Source organism: Muntiacus reevesi, chromosome 22 (assembly GCF_963930625.1).
Source record: "Muntiacus reevesi chromosome 22, mMunRee1.1, whole genome shotgun sequence".
NCBI classification, from domain to species: Eukaryota; Metazoa; Chordata; class Mammalia; order Artiodactyla; family Cervidae; genus Muntiacus; species Muntiacus reevesi.
Genome location: NC_089270.1, coordinates 29,470,394 through 29,488,258, shown reverse-complemented (window position 1 = coordinate 29,488,258; position 17,865 = coordinate 29,470,394). Strand labels below are relative to the sequence as shown.

The following is a 17,865-nucleotide window of genomic DNA, read 5'->3' as shown; positions in this document are numbered from 1 at the left end:
AGGGTTCTTCTAGAATTTTTAATCCATTCAGAATCATTCAAGTATTTTATTTCTCTCTTACTTTTTTATTTCAAAGTCATTTTCAGCACATTATGCCTGGCCTGTGGAATTAGTTGTGGGAACAGGCCTGTTGATTAGAGAGAGTTGGCTAAGGAAAAGGGAGTTTTGGCTGAACATACTTATACTACAGTCACACAGTGGAATGGTATAAAACCAGTATAAATGAAACTGCAGAAAATTCTCTATTGAAATAGAAAGATACTCACAGTATTGTTAAGCCAAAAAGAAATTCACAATACTTTAATGGTATAATGCCCTTTTAGTATCCATCAAAAATAAGTATATGTCTCCATAAAGGATCTGAAACGTTGTATATCAAGGTCTTAACAGGTCATTGGTGGGTAGAATTACAGGGCTTCTTGTATACCTCCTTTTTTGTGCTGCCTTTTTTTTTTTGTGGTAATGAAAACTGATTTTTATTAAATAAAAGATAACAAGCATTTTAAATCATCCTCAACCTATTATGCATGCTTGTTAGGCAACTTCTGCTGACTAGCCAAAGGCGAAAGAATGTAACTAGTTTGACAGTTCACATTTTTTAAATGTTTATTCACTATGTTAAAGGAATGGGGTACTTAAATAGAATTTAAAATAAAGCAGATCGAGGCGGAAGGGATAATTAGGAGCTTGGGATTGACATATACACACTATTACATATAAATAGATAACATGGACCTGATGTATAACACAGGGAACTCTACTCAATACTCTCTAATCACCTGTATGGGAAAAGAATCTGAAAAAGAATGGATATATGTATGTGGGTGTGTGTTAGTCACTCAGTTGTGTCCGACTCTGCGACCCCATAGACTGTAGCCCGCCAGGCTCCTTTGTCTGTGGGACTCTCCAGGCAAGAATACTGGAGTGGGTTGCCATTTCTGTATTACTAAATCACTTTGTTGTATATCTGAATAACATGATATTGTAAATCAACTATACTTCAATATAAAATAAAAATTAAAATATGTATATTTAATAAAATAAAAACTAAAGCAGATCAAATAAAAAGACAGTTTTTAAAAACAAACTTAACAGGTTTTTTTAGATGCATGAAAGATTGAAAAATTATCCCCTGGTGCATTGCAGATATAAGTATGTGGAAAAAGCATGAATACACACTTCAATGAAAACACTGTTCTGATCACTTTTCTTTCACCTGGACTGTCTATTTTCTAGAGTCTGTTCATGTACCTGTTATCTAAAATAAAGTATCCAAGTAATATCATAGGTGACCATATTTAACCACAAGACAAATGCTTTACTCCTTGTCTCATGATTACATCACTGGATTCTTGAGGTTTTATTACATAGAGCATTCCATGGATTTCTCTTGCAGTGAATTCTATGAACCCAATGCCCTCATGATGGAAGAAGAAGGAGCTATAATTGCTGGTCTGTTGGTGGGCCTGAATGTCATTGATGCCAATTTCTGTATGAAGGGAGAAGATTTGGACTCTCAGGTATGAGAGAGATACTCGGTGACCTAGGGTGTCACTCTGAGTTATCTCAGAATTTGGATTGATCAGATTATACCAACCAAATTAGCAGAAATTCTGAGTCATAAATAGAATTTTCTTTACTTTTGATGCAAATATAAAAAATTATACATAATGAGTATTTTTCAAATTCTTGTCTTAACAGTGATTGCCATTAAAATATATTGCACAGGTTAAAATATATATATATATATATATATATATAGCTATGTGGTTCAGTTGCAAACATACACACACACACACTTATAGACCAAAATATATACACAGGAATTTAAAAGTAGAATATTTGAAAAAAGCAAAAGAGAAAAAAATGTTAAACCATAATGAATTTATTTATTTAACATTCAATAAACCTTAAATTTGGGCTTCCCAGGTGGCTTAGTGGTAAAGAACCTGCTTGCAAGCAGGAGACTCGGGTGCGATTCCTGGGTCAGGAACTGTTAACTGTAACTGGTGGGTTACAGCCCATGGGGTCACAAAAGAGCCGGACATCGCTTAGTGACTAGCCCACAAGGCTCCTCCGTCCATGGGATTCTCCAGGCGAGAATACTGGAGTGGGCTGCCATTTCCTTTTCCAGGGGATCTTCCCGACCCAAGGATCGAACCCAGGTCTCCTGCATTGCCAGCGGACTCTCTGCTAACTGAGCCACCAGGGAAGCCAGACAAAACCTTAAAGTGTTCTATTGACTTGCTTAGTCACATCCTACTGACTTAATCTTGAGCTTTATAACACTTGTCATTTCTTGATTATAAAAAGCATTAAGTTTTTTATTAAAATTTCCTAGTAATTGTCGTGATCGTAATACTGTCTTTCAGTGCCTAGAAACAGACATTGTGTTTGTTATTGTCGTTCAGTTGCTAAGTCGTGTCTGACTCTTTGCAGCCCCATAGACTACAGTATGCCAGGCCCCCCCGGTCTTTCACTATCTCCCAGAGTTTGCACAAATTCATGTGTTATGGTTTGGTAAAAGTATCTAATTTTATATTATATTAAATTCTGAAAATTCTCTCTGTAGGTTGGAGTTATAGATTTTTCGATGTATCTCAAGGATGGGAACAGCAGTAAAGGTAGTGAAGGGTACGTGCAAAGAAAATTTGTTTTCTTTTTTTCTTTGATGTTGTTTGATAGTATTTAAAGTTTGCAACAGTACTGCTTTAACAGATTTGCTGAAATTCTTTCTGATGATATATCTCTAATAGAGTCTTGTAAAAAAGTATCTATTGTGTCTGCTAAACCCTAAAAGGGATTCAGTGGGTTTTCCTGGTATGTGGTTGAGGGGCAAATAAAATAAAAAGTTTTATAAAGGGAATCTAATGCTCCATCTCTCAATAATGTTTGAAAACATAGTCTTCTTGACCAGAAGAACTGCATCCTCAGTTTGCTTAAAATTTGCCCTCTGACATGAGCATTATGGGATTATGTAAAATGTCAATGTTCTGGGGAGCAGAGTATATGGGAACTCAGCACTACTTTTACAATTTCTATAAATCTAAAATGATTTTAAAATTGAAAGCTTTTAAAATATTCATATGGTACCTTGCAAATTAGTAATCACAAGCTTACCCTTTACCCATTATAAATGTGGCAGGTGAAAGCATAATTAGCCTGAAGTGTTTAACTTTAGGCATTGAACTAGGTTATATTGCTTGTCCTTTAAGTAGTCTTAGAGGTATGTGGCCTTGAAGTTTTCTTTCAGTTGAAAAGTCTGTCTGTTTAACTTTTGTCTGTTCTAGCTTAGCTGTTCCCAGAAGTGAACCTCCTTTTTCCACGCTTAATTTTCTCATGTAATAGTAAACATTTGATTTTTGTGAAAGCCCTTTAAACCATTCATTGTGAAACCAAATAGCATTTAAAGGCAAATATATTGCCTTTGAGAACAATTATTATTTCACCCAAATAAGCTTAATTCAATTCCTGTGACAAATGGAAAGTTGTTCTTATAAATAATACTAGCAAAGCAGGAAAAAAAAAATCTTTGAATTGCAAGAAGATAATTTTTTTTCTTTAAACGCCTCTAACAGATTATACATTATACCTGTAACCTAAGTTATTAAGGTGTGTAAGCCCTCAGAAGGGCTTTATGAATATGCTGGGAAGGTCTTCACAGTTGGGTCTCTTGTGTCGAGAAAGTTCTAATCAGGTCTGTCTTCTGGTTCACTGTGTCTGAGCCATAATTTCCTTCCTCTGTTTTATGAAAATATTGGAGGTGGGGCATCCTGGCACTTCTAATGTTATTTACTTTTTCTCTATTTTTTATCTTTTTTCCCTTCAGAGATGGCCAGATTACTGCAATTCTGGATCAGAAGAACTATGTAGAAGAACTCAACAGACACCTGAAGTAAAGAATGAATAAATACTATTACTTTCTGGGGATTTTGGTGTGGGGGAAGGGAAGGATAAACTGATGATGAGCAGTTAGGATAAATTCAGACAATACTCAACAAATATGTATATAGGATTACTGCTAGCACAGCTCTGAGCCTAGGCACTGGGTATGTGGCATTTACCTGTTTTGGTGGGCTTTAATGAAAGGCAATATAAAATTAGTATTAATTAGAGCTTTAGTAATTATGTAAACATACTCAGTGAAGAACTCTTAAATTTGTGCCATAGACACTTGAAATTGGAGGTCTTGGTTCAGTCATGTATTTCAGTACTATGTCTTAGGTGAAGCACTCACCGCTGTAGTACCTTTAGATTAATGATATCTCATTGGTCCCTTACATTTTTCATATAGCAGATCAATAGTATTAATCTACCCTCTTTTCACCATCACTACCATTAATTTACCAAGTACTCACCAAGTATTTTTCATGACCAGAACATAAAATAATCTCTCCTCTCCTGAGGAGAGCTGTCCAAAATTTATTGGTATTCTCAAGTACATTGACAGTCTAAAAGCTGTTGAATAATTCAGAAGAATTAATATGTCCCATTTAATTATCTTATTTATAGTTCTCTTATGAAAGATAATCATTTTAATTTAAGTAAGACCTAAAATGTGATTACACCAGTATCAGTATAAATTATAGTCTTGGTTCCATCTAGAAAGCTCAAAAACCATTTAAGTACATTTCTTCTGGGGACCAGGTACTAATAATGAACTAACAGTGAACTGTGGAGATGTTAGCTTAGCAAAGATACGGTTACAGTTGACAATGAATGTACTGTGCTCTGCTTAGTCGCTCAGTCGTGTCCAACTCTTTGTGACCTCATGGACTGTAGCCCATCAGGCTCCTCTGTCCATGACGGTTCTCCAGGCAAGAACACTGGAGTGGGTTGCCACGCCCTCCTCCAGGGGATCTTCCCAACCCAGGGATTGAACCCAGTTCTCCAGCATTGCAGGTGGATTCCTTACCATCTGAACCACCAGGGAAGCCCAAGGATACTTGAGTGGGTGGCCTAGCCCTTCTCTCTTCCCGACCTAGGAATCGAACCAGGGTCTCCTGCAGTGCAGGCAGATTCTTTACCAGCTGAGCTACCAAGGAAGCCCCTGAATTATAAATATGACAGTATTATTTATTCTTTCAGTGCTTCTGTTTCTTTGTCTATAGTTGGAGGGGCCTAGCACATGGGGTTGTTGAAAGGAGTAAATGAAATAGTGCAAGTAAAAGCATTTAGAAGAGTGCTTGGTGTGTGTCAAGCACATCATCATTTATGTAGCCTTATATTATTATTAAATAAGTAAACCTTGAAGTACAGTGTAGTGCATGAACTTTTTAATTTCTTCAGCAAATGCTTGTTAAGGAGTTTCCCTGGCCGTCCAGAGGTTAAGACTCTGTGTTTCCATTGCAGGGGTTGAGGGTTCAATCCCTGGTTGGTGAACTGAGATCCCATGCCCCATGACCCCCACAAAAAGCCTTTGGGTGTGTTCATTTTGATCTTGGGGATGAGGCTTATTATAGACTGAGAATAAGCCCTAATTGACTCACAGAGAAGTAACCTCTCAGAGGCCAAGTACTTTGGCTGGATGGTTAATATGAACAAGATCTGAATAAACAGTACTTTTCTTCCAAGGGGGGGAAAAAAATACACAAACTTTAGTGCCAAGAATGTAGCACTAGAATGTAAGGTAAGACACCCATCACCTTGGAAGCTGTCTTAGAGCCTGTAAGCCTGCTGAGAATTGTAGACAGTAAACAATGAATTATAAGTATGGGTGTTTTAAAAGAAAGTATAGGATATTGTTCTGCATCTCAAAAGAGACTGTTCATTTTTTTCTTCTCTTCATAGTGCTACTGTAAACAACCTTCAGGCAAAAGTGGATGCGTTAGAAAAATCCAACACTAAACTGACAGAGGAGGTAAGTGTTCTAGAAAGTTTGACTGACTTAATACAATTTAGTAAAATGCATTAGTGGAAATAGTTTCTCTGGAGTCTCAGAAATATAGGACTTGATTTTTCAGATAATATCTCCCCTAGGACTCCTTGTTCTGGCCAAGAGTGGCCAGCTGGCTTATCTCAGGTATCTCAGTTATCCAGTTGGGCTATGTAGGGTAGAACCTGGGTTGATCATATATTTTGCTTTCTTGTGTGAATGTTTTGTCTGGTCTAGCCTAGAGTTAATGTTTAGTAAGATAATGTCTTCATCATTTATTTATTCATTGAACATTTCGGGTACCATGTATGTGCAAGAGCTAGACAGACTCACATCTGCCAGGCACTGATTTATGTGTGCTGGATTGGCAGGTTCCCCATTCACAGGTTTTATTTTCTCCTTGGGGCGATAGGGTGATGAGGCGGATAACATAAAGAACATTGGTCAGAAGACCAGTAATTCCTGCTTACATGTCATGCTTTAACATGTCATGTGCTCGTGAGCAAGTAAGTCACTTGACCTTCTAGAGACCCAGTTCCTTCTCTGGCAAAGTAGAGTGTTTCCCCTTTTAGCCTCACAATTACCCTAAAGATCAGATAAGAATATGCCCGTGGAAACTTTTAGAAAAGTCCCTAAAATAAGAATTAAAATATAATATCATAGTTTACTTCTGATTAATATTTTTTCCCTAGCTTACCAACAATATATTTTTTTCTTAAATAGCATTAGATGTTTCTATGAGAAACCTTAAATAAAATTTTTCAGATGACAAAGACTTTGTCTTCTCTTTTTCGAATTTTAACTATCCTATAGTGAAATAAAGTTGGTTAAAAACAACAACATAGATGGACCTGGAGGCTATTATGCTTAGTAAAATAAGTATGAGAAAGACAAATACTGTATGTTATCTAAATGTGAGATGTAGAATCTAAAACTTGAATCAAAAAAATTGAATATAAAACAAAACAGACTCAGAGATAATAGAGAACTTGCTAGTGGTAAACAGTGGGGAGAGGGTAAGATGGGGTGGAAAATTAAGAGGTACAACTATTATGTATAAAATAAATAAACTACAAGGGTATATTATATAGTAAAGGGACTATGGCTTCCCTAGTGACTCAGTTGGTAAAGAATCTGCCTGCAATGCAGGAGACCCAGGTTCGATTCCTGGGTCAGGAAGGTCCCCTGGAGAAGGAAATGGCAACCCACTGCAGTACTCTTACCTGGAGGATTCTGTGGACAGAGGAGCCAGGACAGTTGCAGTCCATGGTATCACAAAGAGCTGGACACAACTGTGCGACTAACTTTCACTTTCAGAGGGAATATAGCCAATATTTTATCATTTTAAGTTTATAATATATAAAAGTATATAATCTATTGTATATACAAAAATATAACCTATAAAAGTATTGAATCACCATGTTATCCCCCTGAAACCAATATAATGTTGTAAATCAGCTATACTTAAAAAAAGAATTTGACCTTAAAAAAGCAGGTTAGGGACTTCCCTAATGGTCCAGTGGTTAAGACTCCTGAGTTTCCAACGCAGGATGTGTGGGTCCAATCCCTGGTTCGGAAACTAAGATTCCACATGCTGTGAGGCATGGCCAATAAATAAATAACTGAAGTAAAAATAGAAAAGTAAGTTAAAGCACTAGTTAAGACATGCCATCTAATTAGATATTTTTTCAGAACTAACATTTTCACTGTTATGACTTTAAAACACCTCCCTTATTGCTCAGTTCTGTGGACCTTATGTTTGGACATAGATTCTTAAATTATATTAAAACTTTAGTTTATGGATACGATCCTTAGAATTTTATCCCACAAGGCTTTCGAAACATTCTGCACAGAAATTTTCTACTGTGATTCTACTGCTGGTATGTTGGGTCGATGTGGCATAGCAGCTAAGCGTGCTCTCCACAGTGATGCTGTCTGGGTTCTTATCCCTGATCTGGTGCTTGGTAGCGCTCTGATCTGGGGCCAGTTACTTAAGCATCTGTTCTTTGGTTTACTTATCTGCAAAATGGGGCCAAGAATGATAATAAAGTTTTTGTGTGCATTAAATGATGTGAATACATAAGGGCCTAGATAGTGGGCTTCCCTGGTGCCTCAGATGGTAAAGAATCTGCCTGTAGTGCAGGAAGACCTAGATTCGATCCCTGGGTCAGGAAGGTCCCCTGGAGAAGGGAATGGCCACCTACTCCAGTATTCTTGGGGTTTCCCTGGTGGCTTAGAGAAGCCTGATGGACTCAGTCCATGGGGTTTCCAAGTCGGACACGACTAAGACTAGATCAGTGCCTGACACATCCATCATATGCACCCAGCAAATAAAATCGTTAATTTTATTTCCTAAGTCATGGGACTTGTCTTCTTGGCCTAAATTTATTTTACCAGCAATATTAATCATGGGCAAGCACTGTGTGTAGATTTTATAAATAACAAATAAGGCTAAGAAGGTCTTCCCTCTCTCATTTCCATCTATTTTGGATTTAAAGGGACCAGTTAAAAAAAAAAAAAGCTAAACCTAGAAAGACCTCTTTTCCCTCCTGAAATCTGAACCAGTAGGACAAAGGTGGCACTATGGTAAAGAACCTGCCAGCTAATGCAGGAGACATGAGACGTGGTTCATTCCCTGGGCTGGGAAGATCCCCTGGAGGAGGAAATGGCTGCCCACTCCAGTATTCTTACCTTGACAATCCCACGGACAGAGGAGCCTGGCAGGTTACAGTCCATGAGGTCGCAAAGAGTCAAACACGACTGCAGTGACTTAGCATGCAGGACAAAATGAAAAGAACTGAGCAGATGAGGATGAGTAAATATCCACTTTGTGTTGGCAAAGCTGACTTAGAAAGTCCATTTGGATCTGCAGTCGTCATTCCTAATGTTTCTTTGCGGATGAGACCTTGGAAGAAGTCATCTGAGGTGCGCTTGGATCAAGAGAGCCAGCGTGCTTACCCAGAGTGACTTCTTTACACGTTTTGGGCCCATGGAGCAGAGAGAAATGGGCTGTCAGAGCCGCCTCTAGAAAGATGACCAGAGCCTGGCTGCTGGGCTTACTCAGGAGGACAGGAGCCAAGCAGAGATGACAGAAGGGAGGCCAGCAGGGCTGAGAGGAGCTGCTCAGCTCCTTCCCCAGCCTCCTCCAGGCCCCTCGCCGTTCTCTCAGGACCTAATCTCCACACATACAGAGAAGCAGAGTGCATCCACCGTATTCTTCCCTCCCTTGGGACAGGGTTATAAACATGTCCCCTAGAGACACACTGCCGATAACATCACCTTGTCTTTAGGCACTGAAAAGAAACAGAAAAATCTCTTTGATGTTTAATGGCATCTTTTTGAGTGAGAAGTTTGGTTTTTTTGTCTTTTTTTTTTTTTTTTTTCTTTAAAAAAATTTTTGTCCATGCCACAGGGCATTTGGGCTCTTAGTTCCCTGACCAGGGATCAAACCCTCCCGCCCCTGCATTGAAAGGGAACAGAGCCTTCACACCACTGGACCACCAGGAAAGTCTCTAAAACAGGTCTTAAGGATGGTGTGTAAGATGGGTCCCAAAGCATGAGGTGACCTCGCAAACATTTTAGAAATAGGTTTCATAGCTAAATATAATTATGAGTTATCCATAGGGACACCCTTGAGGTAAATGATCATAACTTAACATTTTGTTACTGGAAAAAAAAAAGTTTTTACACAAAAAGCAGTAATAGGAGATATTTGTCTTTCAACATAGCTCTTCTAAGTTTTTGTGGGGTTATAGATCGTTTTCTTTCCTTCTAGAATACCTAAGCCTGAAAGTCATATCCTTGCAGATCATGAATGGTCTTATTCTGTGTTTAATAAAAGAAAGATTATTTTCAAAATTTTATCAACAGCTTGCAGTTGCAAACAACAGAATTATCACCTTGCAAGAAGAAATGGAACGAGTTAAAGAGGAAAGCTCCTACATATTGGAATCTAATCGGAAGGTGAGAGCCTGTTACTGTGTTAACAGTGGGGGCGGGGGTGGGTGGGGTGGCACCCTCCAGAGGACTGCTTGGAAGCGGTGAGCATTTACATATGTTAAGTGTTCCCAGAATACTTAATGATGAAGGTTATGAAGGTTGATGCCTTCCTCCTATTGACACTCCTTGGCTTCACTATCATGTATATCTGTTTAGAGACTTCAAGAAGCAGTCTAATTCGATGTTTTCTTTTTTTTTTTTTCTTTTTAAATCTGTCGACTGTCAACGATTTTTTTTTTTTTATTAGTTGGAGGCCAATTACTTCACAACATTTCAGTGGGTTTTGTCATACATTGACACGAATCAGCCATAGAGTTACACGTATTCCCCATCCCGATCCCTCCTCCCACCTCCCTCTCCACCCGACTCCTCTGGGTCCTCCCAGTGCACCAGGCCTGAGCACTCGTTTCATGCATCTCACCTGGGCTAGTGATCTGTTTCACCATAGATAATATACATGCTGTTCTTTTGAAACATCCCACCCTCACCTTCTCCCACAGAGTTCAAAAGTCTGTTCTGTACTTCTGTGTCTCTTTTTCTGTTTTGCATATAGGGTTATCATTATCATCTTTCTAAATTCCATATATATGTGTTAGTATGCTGTAATGTTCTTTATCTTTCTGGCTTACTTCACTCTGTATAATGGGCTCCAGTTTCATCCATCTCATTAGAACTGATTCAAATGAATTCTTTTTAACGGCTGAGTAATATTCCATGGTGTATATGTACCACAGCTTCCTTATCCATTCATCTGCTGATGGGCATCTAGGCTGCTTCCATGTCCTGGCTATTATAAACAGTGCTGTGATGAACATTGGGGTGCACGTGTCTCTTTCAGATCTGGTTTCCTCGGTGTGTATGCCCAGAAGTGGTATTGCTGGATCATATGGCAGTTCTATTTCCAGTTTTTTAAGAAATCTCCACACTGTTTTCCATAGTGGCTGTACTAGTTTGCATTCCCACCAACAGTGTAAGAGGGTTCCCTTTTCTCCACACCCTCTCCAGCATTTATTGCTTGTAGACTTTTGGATAGCAGCCATCCTGACTGGCGTGTAATGGTACCTCATTGTGGTTTTGATTTGCATTTCTCTAATAATGAGTGATGTTGAGCATTTTTTCATGTGTTTGTTAGCTATCTGTATGTTTTCTTTGGAAAAATGTCTGTTTAGTTCTTTGGCCCATTTTTTGATTCGGTCATTTATTTTTCTGGAATTGAGCTTCAGGAGTTGCTTGTGTATTTTTGAGATTAATCCTTTGTCTGTTTCTTCATTTGCTATTATTTTCTCCCAATCTGAGGGCTGTCTTTTCACCTTACTTATAGTTTCCTTTGTAGTGCAGAAGCTTTTAAGTTTCATTAGGTCCCATTTGTTTAGTTTTGCTTTTATTTCCAATATTCTGGGAGGTGGGTCATAGAGGACCCCGCTGAGATTTATGTCGGAGAGTGTTTTGCTTATGTTCTCCTCTAGGAGTTTTATAGTTTCTGATCTTACATTTAGATCTTTAATCCATTTTGAGTTTATTTTTGTGTATGGTGTTAGAAAGTGTTCTAGTTTCATTCTTTTACAAGTGGTTGACCAGTTTTCCCAGCACCACTTGTTAAAGAGGTGGTCTTTTTTCCATTGTATATCCTTGCCTCCTTTGTCAAAGATAAGGTGTCCATAGGTTCGTGGATTTATCTCTGGGCTTTCTATTCTGTTCCATTGATCTATATTTCTGTCTTTGTGCCAGTACCATACTGTCTTGGTGACTGTGGCTTTGTAGTAGAGTCTGAAGTCAGGCAGGTTGATTCCTCCAGTTCCATTCTTCTTTCTCAAGATTACTTTGGCTATTCGAGGTTTTTTGTATTTCCATACAAATTGTGAAATTATTTGTTCTAGTTCTATGAAAAATACCGTTGGTAGCTTGATAGGGATTGCATTGAATCTATAGATTGCTTTGGGTAGAATAGCCATTTTGACAATATTGATTCTTCCAATCCATGAACATGGTATGTTTCTCCATCTGTTTGTGTCCTCTTTGATTTCTTTCATCAGTGTTTTATAGTTTTCTATGTATAGGTCTTTTGTTTCTTTAGGTAGATATACTCCTAAGTATTTTATTCTTTTTGTTGCAATGGTGAATGGTATTGTTTCCTTAATTTCTCTTTCTGTTTTTTCATTGTTAGTATATAGGAATGCAAGGGATTTCTGTGTGTTAATTTTATATCCTGCAACTTTACTATATTCATTGATTAGCTCTAGTAATTTTCTGGAAGAGTCTTTAGGATTTTCTATGTAGAGGATCATGTCATCTGCAAACAGCGAGAGTTTCACTTCTTCTTTTCCTATCTGGATTCCTTTTACTTCTTTTTCCGCTCTGATTGCTGTGGCCAAAACTTCCAAGACTATGTTGAATAGTAGTGGTGAGAGTGGGCACCCTTGTCTTGTTCCTGATTTCAGGGGAAATGCTTTCAATTTTTCACCATTGAGGGTGATGCTTGCTGTGGGTTTGTCATATATAGCTTTTATTATGTTGAGGTTTGTTCCCTCTATTCCTGCTTTCTGGAGAGTTTTAATCATAAATGAATGTTGAATTTTGTCAAAGGCTTTCTCTGCATCTATTGAGATAATCATATGGTTTTTATCTTTCAGTTTGTTAATGTGGTGTATTACATTTATTGACTTGCGGATATTAAAGAATCCTTGCATTCCTGGGATAAAGCCCACTTGGTCATGGTGTATGATTTTTTTAATATGTTGTTGGATTCTGTTTGCTAGAATTTTGTTAAGGGTTTTTGCATCTATGTTCATCAGTGATATTGGCCTGTAGTTTTCTTTTTTTGTGGCATCTTTGTCTGGTTTTGGAATTAGGGTGATGGTGGCCTCATAGAATGAGTTTGGAAGTTTACCTTCTTCTGCAATTTTCTGGAAGAGTTTGAGTAATATAGGTGTTAGCTCTTCTCTGAATTTTTGGTAGAATTCAGCTGTGAAGCCATCTGGTCCTGGGCTTTTGTTTGCTGGAAGATTTCTGATACAGTTTCGATTTCCTTGCTTGTGATGGTTCTGTTAAGATCTTCTATTTCTTCCTGGTTCAGTTTTGGAAAGTTATACTTTTCTAAGAATTTGTCCATTTCATCCAAGTTGTCCATTTTATTGGCATAGAGCTGCTGGTAGTAGTCTTTTATGATCCTTTGGATTTCAGTGTTGTCTGTTGTGATCTCACCCTTTTCATTCCTTATTTTGTTAATTTGGTTCTTCTCTCTTTGTTTCTTAATGAGTCTTGCTAATGGTTTGTCAATTTTGTTTATTTTTTCAAAAAACCAGCTTTTAGCTCTGTTGATTTTTGCTATGGTCTCTTTAGTTTCTTTTGCATTTATTTCTGCCCTAATTTTTAAGATTTCTTTTCTTCTGCTAACCCTGGGGTTCTTCATTTCTTCCTTCTCTAATTGCTTTAGGTGTAGAGTTAGGTTATTTATTTGGCTTTTTTCTTGTTTCTTGATGTAAGCCTGTAATGCTATGAACCTTCCCCTTAGCACTGCTTTTACAGTGTCCCATAGGTTTTGGGTTGTTGTGTTTTCATTTTCATTCATTTCTATACATATTTTGATTTCTTTTTTGATTTCTTCTATGATTTGTTGGTTATTCAGAAGCGTGTTATTTAGCCTCCATATGTTTGAGTTTTTAACAATTTTTTTCCTGTAATTGAGATCTAATCGTACTGCACTGTGGTCAGAAAAGATGACTGGAATGATTTCAATTTTTTTGAATTTTCCAAGACCAGATTTATGGCCCAGGATGTGATCGATTCTGGAGAAGGTTCCGTGTGTACTTGAGAAAAAGGTGAAATTGATTGTTTTGGGGTGAAATGTCCTATAGATATCAATTAGGTCTAGCTGGTCCATTGTATCATTTAAGGTTTGTGTTTCCTTGTTGATTTTCTGTTTAGTTGATCTGTCCATAGTTGTGAGTGGGGTATTAAAGTCTCCCACTATTATTGTGTTACTATTAATTTCCTCTTTCATACTCATTAGCATTTGCCGTACATATTGCGGTGCTCCTATGTTGGGTGCATATATATTTATAATTGTTATATCTTCTTCTTGGATTGATCCTTTGATCATTATGTAGTGTCCTTCTTCGTCTCTTTTCACATCCTTTATTTGAAAGTCTATTTTACCTGATATGAGTATTGCGACTCCTGCTTTCTTTTGGTCTCCATTTGTGTGAAATATTTTTTTCCAGCCCTTCACTTTTAGTCTGTATATGTCTCTGGTTTTGAGGTGGGTCTCTTGTAGACAGCATATATAGGGGTCTTGTTTTTGTATCCATTCAGCCAATCTTTGTCTTTTGGTTGGGGCATTCAACCCATTTACATTTAAGGTAATTATTGATAGGTGTGGTCCCGTTGCCATTTACTTTGTTGTTTTGGGTTCACGTTTATACAACCTTTCTGCATTTCCTGTCTAGAGAAGATCCTTTAGCATTTGTTGAAGAGCTGGTTTGGTGGTGCTGAATTCTCTCAGCTTTTGCTTGTCTGTAAAGCTTTTGAATTCTCCTTCATATCTGAATGAGATCCTTGCTGGGTACAGTAATCTAGGTTGTAGATTATTCTCTTTCATTACTTTCATTATGTCCTGCCATTCCCTTCTGGCCTGGAGGGTTTCTATTGATAGATCAGCTGTTATCCTTATGGGAATCCCTTTGTGTGTTATTTGTTGTTTCTCCCTTGCTGCTTTTAGTATTTGTTCTTTGTGTTTGATCTTTGTTAATTTGATTAATATGTGTCTTGGAGTGTTTCGCCTTGGGTTTATCCTGTTTGGGACTCTCTGAGTTTCTTAGACTTGGGTGGCTATTTCCTTCCCCATTTTAGGGAAGTTTTCAGCTATTATCTCCTCGAGTATTTTCTCATGGCCTTTCTTTTTGTCTTCTTCTTCTGGGACTCCTATGATTCGAATGTTGGGGCGTTTCACATTGTCCCAGAGGTCCCTGAGGTTGTCCTCATTTCTTTTGATCCTTTTTTCTTTTTTCCTCTCTGCTTCACTTATTTCCACCATTCTATCTTCTACCTCACTCATCCTATCTTCTGTCTCCGTTATTCTACTCTTGGTTCCCTCCAAAGTGTTTTTGATCTCATTCATTGCATTATTCATTTTTAATTGACTCTCTTTTATTTCTTCTAGGTCTTTATTAAACATTTCTTGCATTTTTTCAATCTTTGTCTCCAGGCTATTTATCTGTAACTCCATTTTGTTTTCAAGATTTTGGATCATTTTTATTATCATTATTCTAAATTCTTTTTCAGGTAGATTCCCTATCTCCTCCTCTTTTGTTTGACTTGGTGGGCACTTGTCATGTTCCTTTACCTGTTGGGTATTTCTCTGCCTTTTCATCTTGTTTAGATTGCTGTGTCTGGAATGGGCTTTCTGTATTCTGGAGGTCTGTGGTTCCTTTTTATTGTGGAGTTTTTACCCGGTGGTTGGGGTTGGACGGTTGGCTTGTCAAGGTTTCCTGGTTAAGGAAGCTTATGTCAGTGTTCTGGAGCGTGGAACTTGATTTCTTCTCTTTGAAGAGCAATGGAGTGCCCAGTAATGAGTTTTGAGATGGGTCTATGTGTTAGGTGTGACTTTGGGCAGTCTGTATGTTGACTTTCAGGGCTATGTTCCTGCGTTGCTGGGGGATTTGCGTGGTATGTCTTGCTCTAAAACTTGTTGGCTCTTGGGTGGTGGTTGGTTTCAGTGTAGGAATGGAGGCTTTTGGACGGTCTCTTATTACTTAAAGTTCCATGTAGTCAGGAGTTTTCTGGTGTTCTCAGGTTTTGGGCTTAAATCTCCTGCCTCTGGATTTCAGTTTTATTCTTCCTGTAGTCTCAGGACTTCTCCAACTATACAGCACTGATAATAAAACTTCTAGGTTGATGGCGAAAAGATTCTCCCCCGTTAGGGACTCCCAGAGAGGTTCACAGAGTTACATGAAGAAGAGGACAGGGAGGAGGGAAATAGAGATGAGCAGGAGGAGAAAAAGGGGGACTCAAGAGGAGAGAGACAGATCTACGCAGTTGTCTGTTCCTAGAGTGTTCTCCGTAGCCCAGACACCCACAAAGATTCACAGAATTGGATTAGGAAGAGAAGGGGAAAGGAGGAAATAGAGGTGTTCTGAGGTAGAAAACAGAGAGTCAAGATTGGGAGAGAATAATCTCTCCTCCTGAATAAAAATGGAAACTGAATATTGGATTCTTAAATGTTCACAGTTTATATCATATACTGAAGAACAGAAATTAAAAATCTAGAGTAGAGGTTAGACTCTTAAAAATACTATATTAAAAACAAAAACAGAAATAGGAGGAAAGGAGGAAATAGAGGTGTTCTGAGGTAGAAAACAGAGAGTCAAGATTGGGAGAGAATATTCTCTCACTCTTGAATAAAAATGGAAACTGAATATTGGATTCTTAAATGTTCACAGTTTATATCATATACTGAAGAACAAAAATTAAAAATCTAGAGATTAGACTCTTAAAAATACTATATTAAAAACAAAAACAAGAACAAAAACACCCCAAAAAAAAATTTTAGAAATATATATGAGGTTCGGTTTAAAAATAGGGCTTCTCTTCTTTTTTTTCCTTTCTTCTTTGTAAGGTTATAGTGTATTGAAAATGAATAATTAAGGAGCAGTAGAGGAGTACTAGAGGACTTTAAAAGAAATAAGAGAAAAAGAAAAATAGAAAATAGAAGAGAAGAAGGGAAAAAAAGAAAAAAAAAAAGGGAAAAAAAAAATTTTCCCTAACTAAAAAAATCGTAAGAATTTATGAAAATGAAAGTTAAGGAGTAATGGGGGAGTAATAGGGAATTTTAAAGGAAAATAAAAGAGAAAAAACAAAAAAGAAAAAATAAAATAAAATAAAATTTTTTTTTTCTTACTAAAAAAAAAAAAAAAGTAAAAATATATCTAGGAATTTCTCTAGAGCTGTTGCGGTCAGTGTGGGTTCGGCTCAGTTTCAGATAGCTCCTCGTTCCAGCTTACACTTCTCGATATCTGCAGGCCCCTTGTGGTGTGGTCAGTGTTTCCTACAGGGATTTTAATCTGTTGCACCGGTCCCTTCTGAAGCGGTTCCCTTTGTTTATTTGGCTTCTGTTTGCCGGTCTCTTCAGGGCCTCATTTCCGCCCTGACACAGGCGGGCGGAGGTGGACTCCTATTCAGGTAGCTAGTTCCGTTGCGCTGCAGGGCGGGGCTGGCGCTGCGGGGCGAGGCCGGTACTGCTCAGGCTCCGGCTGCTCTATATGGAGTGCGCCCCGCGCTGTGCGCGGTTCCAGCCCTCGGGTGTTCCGCAAAAGGTCGGAGCAGAAAGCTGCGCCTGCTCCCTGTGCCCTCCCCGTCAGAGCGGTCCAGGCAGCCAGGGGCTTGGCGGTCGCACTCTCCCCGGGTGTGAGCGCCCACTCCCTTCCGTGGTCCCAGTCTCAGATTCTGCCAGCGCCAGTCCGGCGCGCGCGCCTTCTGCCCTCCGCGTCCCCAGCCCCAGTCCCCGCCCGCGCCGGTCGGGTGCCTGCGCCCTGTGTCTCGCCACGACCCTCCCGGCTGACTTCGGCCGCCCAGAATCTCAGTCCCTTTGTTCTGCGAACGGCCGGCAGTGTGTTCGGGCCGGTTAATTTTCTCTCTCTTTTGCTCTCCCACAGTTCAAGCTGGGAACTCACAAAAGCTCCCTCCGATTGTCCTCAGGGCACTCAGGCCCGGACCCTGCCCTAAGTAGTGCCGCCCGCTCCTCTCCGTTCCGCCCCCACTTGCTGGTGGCGGATGCGGGCGTCTGGGGTACTTTTCTGCTGGGAGTTGCTTTTAGGCTCGTAATCTGTGGGTTTTATTTATTGTTTCTCTCCCAGTCAGGTTGCCCTCTGAGATTCAAACACTTCCCCCAGGCCCGCCAGTGCAAGGGTTTCCCGGTGTCTGGGAACGTCCTCTATTAAGACCCTTCCCTCCGTCCTTAGCTCTTTTGTCTCACTTTTTATCTTTTATATTTTGTC

At 38.9% G+C, this 17,865-nt stretch overlaps 1 protein-coding gene across 6 annotated transcripts in view; it reads left to right on the top strand.

Annotated features, from left to right (window-relative positions):
• RUFY3 (RUN and FYVE domain containing 3) overlaps positions 1 to 17,865 on the top strand; it is a 96,174-nt gene that overhangs the window by 59,219 nt on the left and 19,090 nt on the right. For all 6 annotated transcript variants that reach the window (XR_010660320.1, XM_065914667.1, XM_065914668.1 and 3 more), the window contains exons 5-9: positions 1,397 to 1,520; positions 2,573 to 2,634; positions 3,830 to 3,895; positions 5,791 to 5,860; positions 9,746 to 9,838. Coding sequence is in view for 5 of the 6 variants with exons in the window: in XM_065914667.1 (XP_065770739.1) it covers positions 1,397 to 1,520; positions 2,573 to 2,634; positions 3,830 to 3,895; positions 5,791 to 5,860; positions 9,746 to 9,838 (415 nt within the window). In the remaining variant the exon portion in view is untranslated. The remainder of the gene's footprint in view (positions 1 to 1,396; positions 1,521 to 2,572; positions 2,635 to 3,829; positions 3,896 to 5,790; positions 5,861 to 9,745; positions 9,839 to 17,865) is intronic.